Source organism: Orcinus orca, chromosome 5, assembly GCF_937001465.1.
Source record: "Orcinus orca chromosome 5, mOrcOrc1.1, whole genome shotgun sequence".
Classification (NCBI taxonomy): Eukaryota; Metazoa; Chordata; class Mammalia; order Artiodactyla; family Delphinidae; genus Orcinus; species Orcinus orca.
In genome coordinates, this window is record NC_064563.1 from 18,828,897 (window position 1) to 18,842,649 (window position 13,753).

Consider the following 13,753-nt stretch of genomic DNA (forward strand, 5'->3'; position numbering starts at 1 on the left):
CAAGTCTATTACATATGCTCATTATAAACACAAAGAAATAAATAGGAACATTAAAATAATGTGCCTTACTCTGCTAGGCACTGTAAATGAATAAGACAAACATTTCTTCTCCCAAAATCTATCTAACCAACCACCTAAAAAAATGATTTCGATATTTTTTTAATAATATACTTAAGACAGTCCCTGTACAAAGCTTGTTTCTCACGTAAACACAGTACTGACTTAACATATCAATATTTATATAATGGTTATACACAGTTTGCAGTATCTGTACTACCCAGTAATAAAGTGTGGCAATTACACGAAACAGAAAATTGGGGGAATAAAAATCCCAATTTTTCAAATCCCAAAAATAGAAGTAATTGAAGTTAAGAATTACTTAGCAATGACAAAAAAAAAAAAAAGAGGCACAGTAACTCTTGCTATAAACACAAAGAATGTGTCAAATAACAAAACCACAATCTTTATACTATTATCACTCACCTGAAGAATGCGTTTAATGTGCTGTCTTTGTAGGTTGTCCCCCTCTGTACATTCTTTAATGCCATGAGGATAACAGATCAGCTGCAATAATTTCTGTGCTTGCATATTTGAGAGCACAGGGTCCAAAATAAGTTCTTTGTCTGTGCATAATCTTTCAGGTTCTTTTAAGCAATGCTCTCCTACCCATTCCTAAAAATAATGCAGCAGTTATATTGACAGGCAGAGACTTTCATCAATATGTATACGTAATATGTACTAAACTCATGGTGCACAACAGAAAGCGGACAGGAATCTTCCAATTTAAAAAATATTAGATGGAAAAAGTGGGAGGGAAAAGGCTCACAAGCAAATTTTCTAGTATTTTGACTTCTTAAAAATACAAAGTAGAATCTTGGTTATAGAAAATTTTTAAAAAGGAATGCAAAAAAAGAAATAGGCAAAAAATACAGCAGGGGCAGAAAAAGCTAAATAAAGAAAATACTGGTATGTGTTTTCAGTCAGAGAATGAGGCCTTGCTCTAAGTAATGTTTTGTAATCATTTTTTTTAACTTCCTATATAACAGTAGTGATTCTATATTATAATATGTATTCTTCATTTTTATGGAATGCACTATATAATATATTCCACTGAATAGATAGGACATAGTATAACATTGAGAAAATTGTCTTCCTTTTTTGATATCATTATGAATAATGTTACCACTGCAAATAAATATTTGTGCACATGTATTCTCTGTACAATTATTTTCTTAGGATAATTTCATGGAAGTGCAATTGCTGGGTCAAGGGGGATAGCAAACATTTAAGGCTATTGATGCATATGGCTAATGGACCTCTGGGGAGTTTCCACCAAATTAAAATTCTTTTAAACAGCTTTTCTTCATCATTTTTTCAAAGGCAAGTTCTTGTACTAGATGGGGTAAGAAATCATCAGAAGTACTAGAGCCAAACTTGAACCCAGATATGTTTCTGAGGAAACCTGTTTCTTAACCACCTCATCAGTGGCTCAAGGCTGGCTGTCCATTAAAATCACCTGGGGAGTTTGTTAAACTTCCAAACCCAGGCCCCATATCAGAGCAATGAAATCAATCTCAGGTAATGCTACCCAGGCATCAGCAATTTGTTAAGCATCAAAATATTTTTTAAACTCTCCAGGTGACTCCAATGTGTACCCACACTTAGAAACCAACGCACAGCTCCGTACCCTCTCAACATCTATATGACTAATAGCTAACTTTTACCATGGTTACAGTATACCTTAAGAAAAACATGACCCTGTCAACATTATATCTATAGCAAAGTGAAAAAGAGTATATATGGTAGGCCTTTTTATAGAAGGAAGGAGAATTTAATGCAAAATGGAAAGAAAAACCAGAAATAATGAAACTGATCACCTAGGGCAGGGAGGAACCCAGGGTAGGAAAGATGAGGGAGGGAGATGTACATCTCTCTGAATGCACACTATTGCTCCTTGACCTTTGGAAGTATGTTACTCTAAAGACAGAGCTAGGGTAGAAAAAGAAATCTAAACTGAACACAAACAAAACCAAATGAAATCAACTCTATTTCAAGTGAATAACATATCCACACTGAAAGAGAAAGGTCAAATAACTTTTTAACATAATACTGTAAACGCTTAGGGAAAAAAGAGCTACAAACAAATCCTCAGCTCCTTTTAGTAGGCTGGTTTTTCACAGTGGTATAGTGGTAGTAATTCTGAACCTACTTCAGGTGTTTTGTAGAATTCAACCAATGAGTAAATGGTTGATGTTATTGGTAGCCAGGGTTCTTACTGTGGAAGAAGGCGGTATTAATATGGAATGAGGGAATGCAAACAAAAATTTGTGCAGTTTGATTGGAATTGGAGGTATCGGTATAAACTCATGATTATACACACACACATTTATGTACATGGATGTTCTTTTCCCCCTAGATCTGTCTGCTGAAAGGGCCTAGAAGCAATGAACACACATTGTGCATAGCAACAAGCACACGTAGTGCTCGGATCTTGGTTTCTAAATACCGTCCTCTACTAAATGGAACCAGGGTTCCATGAAGGAATGAGTAATTCCAGGTCTGGGGCAGGGAAGTATAAGATAGGCCAGAAAGTAAGAAAATACTTGTTATTTAAAAAAAAAAAAAGAGAGAGAGACGTGTCAAAATAACACAAGATTCAGCATGAAAAGATTGATTCACACTGGACAAATGTGGGATAATTTGAACATGAAAATAACTGAGGACAGTATATTATAACATATATGAAAAAAAATGAATGAGTGGAAGGAAGGGAGGGAGGGAGGAAAAGGGTAGGCTCTTCCTAGAGTAGAAAGCAAACTGATAAATGTGGAGGGAGTGGAAGAGTTGGGAAAAGCCATTTTGCAACCATTGTAGTAAAGACTGGTGTGGACAAGAATCAGAATGGATGCTATATGTGAGGTGGGGAAGAATGATGAGGAACAGAAAACTTGCACTGTCTCAGAGTGTCTCCCCAAAACTGTTTATTAATTGCAAGGGAAAAAATAATAACTATACAATAGAAAAATCAAAAAACCATACAATGGAGACAACTTGATCAAAATTAACGTCTCCGGTGAGGTGCAAATGAACCTCATGTGCCTTCAGATGTGATTACCTGAGAGGAAAGAACATAACATACTTCTACAGTATCCTGGCCAGCAAAGCATAATCTGAAGCTAATCTACAGGAAACTTCAGACAAAGCCAATACTGGGACAACTGACAAAACTGGAATGTGGCCTATAGGTGAGAAAAAATTACCATGCCAATGCTACATCTCCTTACTTTTGATAACTGTAGTTTGGTTATGTTAATAAATGCTGTAATATTAAAAAGTAAAGAAGAATAATGCATGCCATCTACTCTCAAATGGCTCAGTAAAAAGAAAAACATTAAAAAGTATATGAGGCCACATTCACACACACATAGAATTAGGAAGCAAATGTGGCAGAATGTAAAAAATGACTGCATCCGTATAAAGGGCATACTAGAGTTCTTTATAATTATTACAACTTCTCAGCAAATTTGAAATTATTTCAAAATAAAGTTAGCAGGAAAAAGAGGACCACATATGTACAAGTTTCCTACAATATTGGGCATTTCTCTCCAAAGAACAGTTACATACTCCAAGTTAAAGGCCAATTAAATCTGAAGAATACCTGTTGACAGATAGTCCTCAGTACATATCTAGCATATTCTCTTAAATTGGCAGTTTCTATGGAAATGCTTTTCCCACAGGATTTTGAATTTTGTGAGGCAGTCCAGATATCATCAGCATTTCCATCACGTCGTAAACCCCTCATGGTGAAGTCGTCATTCTTTAAAGAGCTGACATTGTTACTGCCAATTTTGGCATCTCCTAAATAACAGAATCACAAAAGCAAAATCACAGACGTTCAAAATATTGCCAAATATTTGGGAAATAAATGAGGCAAGCATTCAGGGATTTAAAATATATGAATGGGATCATCATTGCATAGTCAGTTGTTCAGCAATAGAGAGAAGGGATTGAGAGAGTAAATGCTAGAACCCTGAGAAGTTTCATCAGACATGGGAAAAAAACCAACCAAACAAACAAAACAAAACATGTTCAAGACTCATTCTTTATTTCGTTTACAGAATTAAGTATGCTTTCACCAAACTTGGAAAGGCCATTATGAATCACACTTAATCATCACAGAACATTGATTTCACCAATATTTCAAGCATGAACGGTATTCAAATTCATTTGACTTATAGACAAGGAAAAAATGGGTTACTCACCCTTCTAGATGTCCCTTTTCCATTTCTTCTCTTACAATGACTTATTTTCTATCCATAGGTCAAGAGAAAAGTTTTGCCTTAGCCCACCTTACTAGCAACTTCTTGACAAGAGAGATTTATTTCCCTGGGAATGGAAAAGGGCAATGCATACTAAGGAAGCCCTGGAAAACAGGGCATTCATTGAATAACCCATGTCTTTCACTTTCCTCTCTGTAAACATCCAAATTAGAAAACCTCACCTGATCAACCTCTAATACACTCAATAAAACGAAGCTCAGGAAAGTGTTTTCCTCATTACAAGGCTCTGGGGCCGGGGAGGGGAACTGAGCAGAATGGTTGAATAGCTGGAAATAAGAAATCTTCTCTAGCCATGAAAGACGAGTAATTGTCATATTTTAAAAGTGAGAAATTAATATAATTTGGTGATAAAGATTGCCAAATGACAACAGAGCCTCCAAACTCTTGCCTGTTTACCCACAGGATCGTAAGCGTTGAACAGGAAAAATTCCTGGAACCAACAAATGCGTTTAGATGAGGCCCTCACGGCTTCACTGTAAGTGAAACCAAGGCCGGGTCAGTGCAAAAAGCCTTTTAAAACCCACAGGTCAACCAAGAAAAAGTTTTGACGCTGCTAAAAAAAATTTCAGAAAATCAGAATTGCTTAGTGAATATTTGCTTATAAAATCATAAGAGGAGGGGAGGAATAAATAATACATTTCAACTCATCAATATCTTATTACGTATTATACATTTCTCATTCAAATACTCATACAAAAAAGTACCAAGTTCACTCCACTCACAGACGTTTGTTTAATTCAACAGAGCTCTTCAGGAGCTGAAACAAAGACCAAATTCTACATGTACCAACATTTAGCATGTTTTTTCCAACCTTAGGTGTATAAACAACTATTTCCGCACCTTGAGGTAAACTACTACAGAAATTAGAAAACAAATTCTATAAAACAACCCTATCTCCCTAACTCGGAATAGATCCTAGTGGATAGGACTTGAGAGAACATTGAGAACGACATGGTGAGGTAGATAAAACTGCAAAAACAAAACAAAGAAACAAACACCTCTGCCAGTCCTAGTCTAGGAGATCCTCATTCAGTTTAGATGTTAGGATGACAGAGAAGGTCTGGAAGGCTGTGCCAGAACCTTCTGTAATGGTAGAGACAATAGAACAAATACAGTGTTCAGGGACTGCGTGGTCCAAGGGTCTGCTGACATTCAACTAGCCTGATCCTGACTTCTCAGACCTGAAGAACCCTCCATGGCTTAGGAAGCTGTAAAATCTATCAAGAACTGGGGCCAATTAAAAAGGTCAAGGAAAGGCAATCAAAGAAAAATAAACAGGTGATTATGCATTGAGATTAAAATATGGTTATCTGGATAGTTAAAGAGGTTGGCAAATTGTACTTGGGATTAGACCAGTCCTACAGATCAAGGGGATAATGTCTAGATGGGGCGCGTCTTGGTTTCTGCCATTAAAATGTCTACCACTTATGCATTCACACTTCCAACATTAGTGTACGGAAAACCTACTCTTTAGTTTCTCTCATGGGCATTAGAGATACCACAGCAAAAATGTGAGTCCCTGACTTCATGGTACGTACATATATTTATTAAACAGAACTGACCAGCCAGCTTTCCTTTCAAACGTAGTCAGAGTAGAGCAATATGACTGACATGAGCATTTAATGTTGGCTGTACAATATTACAAGCTCAGAGGAGAGGGTGTGGCCTCCCGTGTGGCTCTACCTTTCCCTTTCTACTACAAAACCCACGGGCACTGCAAGAGGAATGTGTGTGTGTGTGTGCGTGTGCGTGTGCGTGTGCGTGTGTGTGTGTGTGTGTGTGTGTGTGTGTGTGTGTGTGTGTGTGTTGAGGCGAACTTTTAGTAGTTTGTTTTATGGAAACCCTGTTATGCTTCCTCATCATCACCGAATAACACTTCTCAAGCAGGAGTATAAAGGGACAGGGTATATTCTAAAACATGTTTAAGACTCATCTAAAACAACTCCTATCCACTCAGTAAATTTAGTTCCAGTCAAAGGACGCTCCCTTGGAACGTCAGAGACAACTTTTGTTTAGTCAAGAACATAAGAGGGTGCCCAAAGTTGAAATTAGGCAGTGTGAATTCAAGACTTCCTAATCTTTCAAATCCTAAATGATTTATAGGATAAAAATGTCTTAAGGTATTGCACTGTAAATGAACAGAAAAGACAATACTACTACTCCTGGAGAATATATATCAATAAAGATATAAGGATGTCTTGGACGTTACAAATTAAATGAAAACAAAAGTGTGATATCCAATATTGATTTATCAATAGTATCAATATCATTGCAATTATCACCTCATTCATGAAAAAACTAAGGCAGATGGACATAAACTTGTCTAGGGTCACAGTGGAAGCAGAATAACTAAGATTAAAACCCAGATTTTCTGCTTGTTCTAGTCCTAGAATATAATATGAAATTTAAACCTTTAGATAGATTACCAAATCAACTGTGTCCATCACAAAGTGTGACTTCTGCCAACAAATGAAGTCAAAACAACCCTGTGGGTCTAAGGATCTACAGTACATCAGAATGAAACATCCTGCAGTTAAAATGCCACAAAAAAAGTATTATATTTAAATTCCCCCAAAATTGTAGATAAGGGACAGACTCCTCCGAGGCCAACTGAACGTGAACTTGGAAAATGCCAACTAATTTTTCCAGGAGAACAAACAAACAAAAATATGTTTCTAATAATATTAATTAGAGTTAAACCTGAACACAAATTATTTTGTCTCAGTTTCTGGTGATTAACCAAGCTGAGTGCCAGGATAGTCTTACCAAGCATCATAATTGCTTTCAAGACAGCAAACACCGCTCCCACTTCAATGCTGTTGTGAGCAGCGGCTAAGAGGTGTCTATCACAGGACGATCTTATTCCGGGGAAAGGTTTGCCTAGGAGGAAAACAACAAACCTTTAATAGTCTCATCACCATCATTAACCATCTTTTGTAACCATTTACAGTCAGCAGAGCCTTTCATTGTCAGACTGTGGGCACTTAATTGCTATTAGCTAGCTTTAATTGATGCTTCAGGGATTCACTAAGAAACACTGACAGTATTCCTTACTTAACCTTTTCTTTTTAAATATTAAGACAATGGTGTTGCTCTTTAGAGAGATGTATCCAAAAAATCAGGAGGACTTTTATCCACTTCTGCTGTCTCACACACACACACACGCGCGCGCGTGCGCGGAAATGATCTTTAGGAACAGAATGCAGTAACACCCCTAGAATTCTTACCTTATGCCTTTCACCTTAGTAAAAGAATACATGCATCACCATTGCCCTAAGCTGCTACGGTGTGTTTCATTAGCAACACACACAGTATGTTGGAGGATCATGCTGCCCACCAGCTTGGCCTGGCTAAGGAGAAGAGGTATTTTTATTGTTTATTAACTCTTGATGTGAGTTTCTCAATACATCCTGATATTACCTCCATGAAAGGTGCTGACAGCCCTCTCAATGGCCATACCCCATGCCTTCATCACCTCAAAGCAAGCCCACCAAAATCAGGAAGGAAACTACAGAATGGACAGCCTACTTGGTCAATTTAAGCATATGCCTTCCAAATGAAAGCGTCATCAGAGGTATTTCAGCTGTCAGCTCACCGGTTGCTTGAGGTAATAGGCAGGCCTGGGGAGCTCGGAAGAGATGAAGTAGGAGTCGGCATGTCATTCTCGCCCCAGGCTCTGCGTCTGCATCGCCACAAGCTAGGAGAGAGGGATTTTAAAAGCAAGTTTTCTAACATATTCAAGAACACGTCTTCCACATTTCTATTCTGCTAAATTTTCTGGAATAATCTAAATAAATGCTCCTTACAGTAAAAAGTAAGACCCTGTCTATGCTTTTCAGAGAAACCGGAATCCTTCCTTAAAAACATGTACTGAAAGTGTCGTTTCCAACCTCTTCCGTTGGGATCCATGTGACTTTGTTTGGAATAACTGTTATAAAGTCTACCATCTCGACCCTGATGCCATATCACTGCCCAGTGCAGGTTCCCTTAAATTCTACTTTGTCACTGCCTTTTAATAGTTAGAAACCACTGCACCAAGACAACAATGAAATAACCAGCGCCGTTCTTGCATGCAGCCTTACCTGCGGCTAGGAGAGAGGGAAGAGCGACGTGCTGCACGACGTCCTCCAGGGAGAAACACTGTCGTGCTATCAGAATAGCAATGAAAGTAGCTAATGAATCATGGAATGAAAGGTCACTCACCTTCAAGAAAAACATTGACACGTTTTAATACCTAACACCCTTTTAAGTAACATCTAAGATTACTATCTAAGAGAATGTAGGCAATACAAATAAGATCTCAAATCCCAAATTGAACCAGTAGAGTGAAATGATTTATAATTATTACCCTCTAGGCCTCCTTCTACTTTAGAAGACAAAGAATGAGGTCTACCCACACGCCCAATGCTTTAAGAAGATACTAAGCTTTAGCTTGAGTACATGTAACTGAAAAACAAAACAATAAAACAGCAAAATCAAGAAATCCCTAAAAGATGCAGCATAAATAAGCCTTTTTAGCAGAATGCAGTATAATCTAGCGTTGCAGGGTAAGACCATTAGGAAGCAACAGAAAACAAGGAGGTTCCCCTAATTGAAAAACAAGCCTTATTAATGTTTTAGAGTCCCTTTTGGGAATAACCAATAACGATTCTGTAACATAATTAAATCAGTTTTAAAAACAACTTTGAAAATTCTCACCCGACTCCTAAATTTAAAGAAGAAAGAGTGAAGGTGAGTGAGACAGAGAATGAAAGAGGAGAAAGGGGAGGAAAATTAATTCATTCGGGGTGGAAACCTCTACCCTTTACAGATCTCACAAGACTTTGACAGAAAATAATAAGAAAAACAGCTGTAACAGCAGCCTCCACATTAAGTTGTCCTATATGCCAGTGACTATGGTTAGAGATTTACAAAGATCACCTCATTTAAGGGCACCCCACTGTGAGGTTCATACTATTATTAATTCCAACTTTACAAATGAGGGAACAAGCAGAGGTAAAGTGAAACAAAAAACAACCGAGACATTAAGGAACTACGTTAAAGATAAAAATTTGGGTCTTTTTCTGTCTGGAAGAGCAGGTCACAGATATGAGTTTTACATCTTAGGTGCCCACAGAATGGAGCAGGATTATCCACCTGGTCTTCAGATACCAGAACTAGGAAATAAACCTTCAACGGGGAGTCAGTTTTTAAAATGTATAAAGTTCTTCTATACATGAGATATACTAATATGCAACACAAATTACTGCAAGAAGTGATGGAAGTGATAGGCAGAAATAAAGAATCCAGATGGATTTTTAAGAAATTCACACACCATGGATGCAACATGCTCTCTGAGGATATCCGTGATCCATAAAGGATATCTCTTCATAAGCTTCCTAACACCACTACTAAGAAAGACTGGACACCCCTCTGAATCTGAGCCTGGATGTCCTGATCCCACACAACAGAACCTATACTCTCAGATGTTTTTTTTTTCATTCTAAGAAAACAAACTGGTGGTCTTCAGAATGTAAACTGCTTTAGTTAAATTATGTCCTATGCCATGAGGAACCCAAGGCACTTGGTAAAAACTATGAACAAACCACTCTGAGGAGACTATACAGAAGAAATCTCAGCTAACAACAAGGAAACTCTTGGCATCTCCACTCTAGATCAGGCTATTTTATTTTGATTTTTTTCCCTTTATTTATTGTTGGCAACCACATTCTGGTTTATTGCTTTCAGGGAGAGAAAGACAAAATAATTTACAATATTTCAGTTAATAGTTGAGTCAACTAAAAAAAATTACTAGCTAAATATTTAACTGCATAGTTGAGTTTTTAAATGAAAAAGAAAACTTACATCTACAGTGCAAAGTACATCATTAAACCCCCAGACGTGGTTTGAAGAACAACAAAGAGCCTTCAGGACTCCCAGCCATTCTGAACTGAGAACAGTGCAGCAGGCCGTCAGCTCGGAGGAGAAATTGGCTATGTCATTAATCCTAGAAAGAAGAAAAAGAATATAGAAGAAAGTAACAAAAGAGAAATACTCACATACGATAAACTTAATGAACACATAATTTCAATATCATCAAACATGGCGTTCATTTCTTAGATTCAAGGATATAATAAAAATCCACTTGTCAAATAACCTAGTAGAACCTGGAGCAGAAGGGAAAGAAAATGTCTCCAAATGGTTTCTATTGGCTTGGCCAAAAAGTTCATTCAGTTAATGAATACATTGTTCAATAAAGTTCTGGGAGAAAACGAAAAATGTATCTTTTATCTTTACTTAAAACCGAACGAACGTTTCGAGCAAGCCAATATTTAATGCTGTTGAGCAACAAACAATAACCAGTATAGATGTCAATTAACATATTTTTAGCTCTGTGAACAAATCTGACCTGTAAATTCACATTTGTAAGGGCATCAAAAAAACTGAAAGGTCAGTCTAAATCCAGTGTTCTCAAAATCTGTCTTTTTCATTTGTATTTTTGTTATGCTTTTGAAAACATACCAGATAACTTACAGATTATATCTAGAGCATCTCACACCAGATCAATAAACCAGGTTAAGAAAATCATGGAATAGAGAAGTAAATGCAGGAATACAATAAGATTTTAAAACAAACAAACAAAAGCCAAATGTCTGCTTAGGCAATTATTAAAGCCCTTAATTTCAAAGGAGCAGCCATGCAACAACTGTGTGGTTAATCGTGAATCCCAGCTCACCTTCCAGCATCCTGATGGCCCATACATACATTCATGAGTGTGTTGCAGACGAAGCTGTAGCGATTGGCCGCATTGTCACTAAGGATCTTGCCCAGCATTGAGTAGTTGATGCTACGGGCTGAGGGATTCTCAATAAAATCCATCATGAAGTCTGGATCCCATCGCAAGTTAGAATTTGCAGGAATCACATTATTATATATGGTTTGCTTTACTTTTGAACAGGCACTACTGAGGTTACAAGAAGAAGAGTTAAAAGACAAAACAAAACTAAAATAACTAGAAAGGTATTTCATTTAAGGACAGATTAAATGGCAGCTGTAATGTATTCCTAGAGAAGGTTCGCATTATGGGTTCTTCCTAATAATCGGCACCGGACACAGTGCTTGGAATATGCTAGTTCAATAGTTACTGAATGGGTGGAAGAACAAAACAAGAATAAGACATCTGGGTACTAATCTTGATTATTTCCTAAGTCTTTTCTACATTTTACATGCTTTAAAAAAGAATCTACTATGGCTTCCAACAACTGTCTCTGAACAGTGGTTGGAAAGTGCTATTACTTAAGAATAATAAAAATGGATTGGATTACACATCAGGAACAACTTGGTGTTTTAGTCCTAATCATTCATCCTGTAAAGCGATTCCTCTCGGTACAAAGTATACGGGGGGTTCACGTGCCATGGCTACTCTGGGCACCACGGTACAGCTGAGAAAGAGAGGCTCACTCCCTGCCTTCAAGGAGCTTAAATTCTAGTAGGGGGATATGGGGAATACATACATTCTACGAGAGTACAGAAACTATTACATTGTTCCTAAAACTTTATCACACTGTACTTCTCAGCAGTATCTAGAGTTTTTTAAGAGCCTGGTCTACCACATTCAGAGTTACGTCTGAAGAAAATGCAGAATATTATAAATTTATAAAGGGAATTAGAAAGCATCCCCTCTAACCCTGCTCTGCAGATGAGGCTGAGGGATGACCTGATTTCAAAGCTCAGATTCCATGTACACTTTGCTATTCTAGCCCAGTTGCTGTGGATAACAAATCCATAAGCCGCAATTCACCTTCTCTATTCAAGAGCTCTTTTAAGCAGCAAAGACTCTTTTCCTTTTAGATTAAGTTTTGGCAGCAAATTTATTTGTGATCAAGGCGACACACGTCTTAGTCTTATGCGCCTACATAAACAGTAGCCAGGAATGATTTCCTCAAAAATGAAAAGACATATAGATTCTTCACCCTAAGCTGTTAACATTGACAACTGCTTTAAGAAAATGGAGACTGTTCAGTTCAGTGTTTACCAAAAAGTGACTTTAGACTTCCTCCTTCAGAATCACCTCTGGGGCAGCTGTTAAAAATAAAAGACTCCTGGGCCTCACTGCAGGTGTACTGAATCTGTATGCTTAAAAAGCAGTCCCAGGACTTCCCTGGTGGCACAGTGGTTGAGAGTCCGCCTGCCGATGCAGGGGACATGGGTTCATGCCCCGGTCCGGGAAGACCCCACATGCCGCGAAGCGGCTGGGCCCGTGAGCCATGGCCACTGAGCCTGCGCGTCCGGAGCCTGTGCTCCGCAACGGGAGAGGCCACAACAGTGAGAGGTCCGCGTACTGCAAAAAAAAAAAAAAAAAAAAAAAAAAAAAAAAAAGCAGTCCCAGGTAAAACTAAGTACCAAATATGCGTGGAAGCACTGGGCCAAGAGAGAGGACTAAAGCCACCCACTAAGTGGCAGCAAGTACAATCTTCTACACCCTTTTTCTTCGCCTACAACTTATATAAAAACTTGTCAGGGGTTGCTGAAGGATACAAGTTTGCAATCTGAAGTCACAACCTATTCAAAATGACAGAATTATACAGTCCCCAGTGTTTTTTAAGAATCTCCCTTTTCCCTGTCTTAATCCTGCCAGGCTGCATATATTCTCACTTAGCAATAGTTCTTAATTTGTTTCATTTTCCCACTAAAAATGAAACAAAAACAAATTTTGCTCTCTGCCGGTTCCCTCCCTAATACCACGTCCCTGGTTTCCTCTACCACCCAATACTCGGAGTCTTTAAGGAAACAGAGTTCTGCAAATAGCAAAGCAGCAACTCTTGTTATTCAACTTTCCATTTAATTCTAACAATCTACCCCTGTCTGTCTTTGGAAACCAGAAGAATTCTGCTTTTCTTTCCTAATTTTTATAAAAGTCAGCCTCACTTTTCCATTAGTATAGAGACTTCTCTCAAGTTGATGCCCTCCTACCTCCTCTGGCAGTTCTTCTGAACTCTGTGGTTCATGGTGAAGTCTCGTGTCCCTTCATTTCTAGGCTTCATATTTCACTTATTACACTCTTTCCAGATGAGCTCTAGGTTTTAGTGAACTTTTAGCTGCCATCTAGGTCACTCTCAAATTCTTAGCACTCTCTGTTGCAGGCGTATATGGAGTTTAAAAAACCCCAAACCAAAACCAAACAAACAAAAACTCAACATTTTCCTTCTGAAACTTGCATGTATAAGAAAAAACTGATAGAGTAATGAAAGCAACACCACCTTGAGGCCAAAATGACTTATGTTCAAATCCAGGCTTTATCATTTATTAACTTATAATGAGGAACAGTCATTTGTTGATAGGAAAAATCATTTCTACTTCCTGGGGTTGTTGGGAGGATTAAAGATCTTGATGGAAATAACCCGCCATAGTGTCTGGCACAAAGCAGCAGCTCA

General features: G+C 37.9%; 2 protein-coding genes across 4 annotated transcripts in view; one reads left to right on the top strand and one right to left on the bottom strand.

Moving 5' to 3' along the window:
• MED12L (mediator complex subunit 12L) overlaps positions 1-13,753 on the bottom strand; it is a 329,841-nt gene that overhangs the window by 54,695 nt on the left and 261,393 nt on the right. For both annotated transcript variants that reach the window (XM_033402722.2, XM_049710167.1), the window contains 7 exons: positions 11,056-11,283; positions 10,185-10,326; positions 8,423-8,543; positions 7,936-8,037; positions 7,107-7,220; positions 3,659-3,858; positions 484-672 (listed from right to left, as the gene is read on the bottom strand). In XM_033402722.2, coding sequence (XP_033258613.1) covers positions 484-672; positions 3,659-3,858; positions 7,107-7,220; positions 7,936-8,037; positions 8,423-8,543; positions 10,185-10,326; positions 11,056-11,283 — 1,096 coding nt within the window. The remainder of the gene's footprint in view (positions 1-483; positions 673-3,658; positions 3,859-7,106; positions 7,221-7,935; positions 8,038-8,422; positions 8,544-10,184; positions 10,327-11,055; positions 11,284-13,753) is intronic.
• The window catches only part of P2RY12 (purinergic receptor P2Y12), a 45,893-nt gene that overhangs the window by 7,876 nt on the left and 24,264 nt on the right, over positions 1-13,753 (top strand). The window lies entirely within an intron of this gene.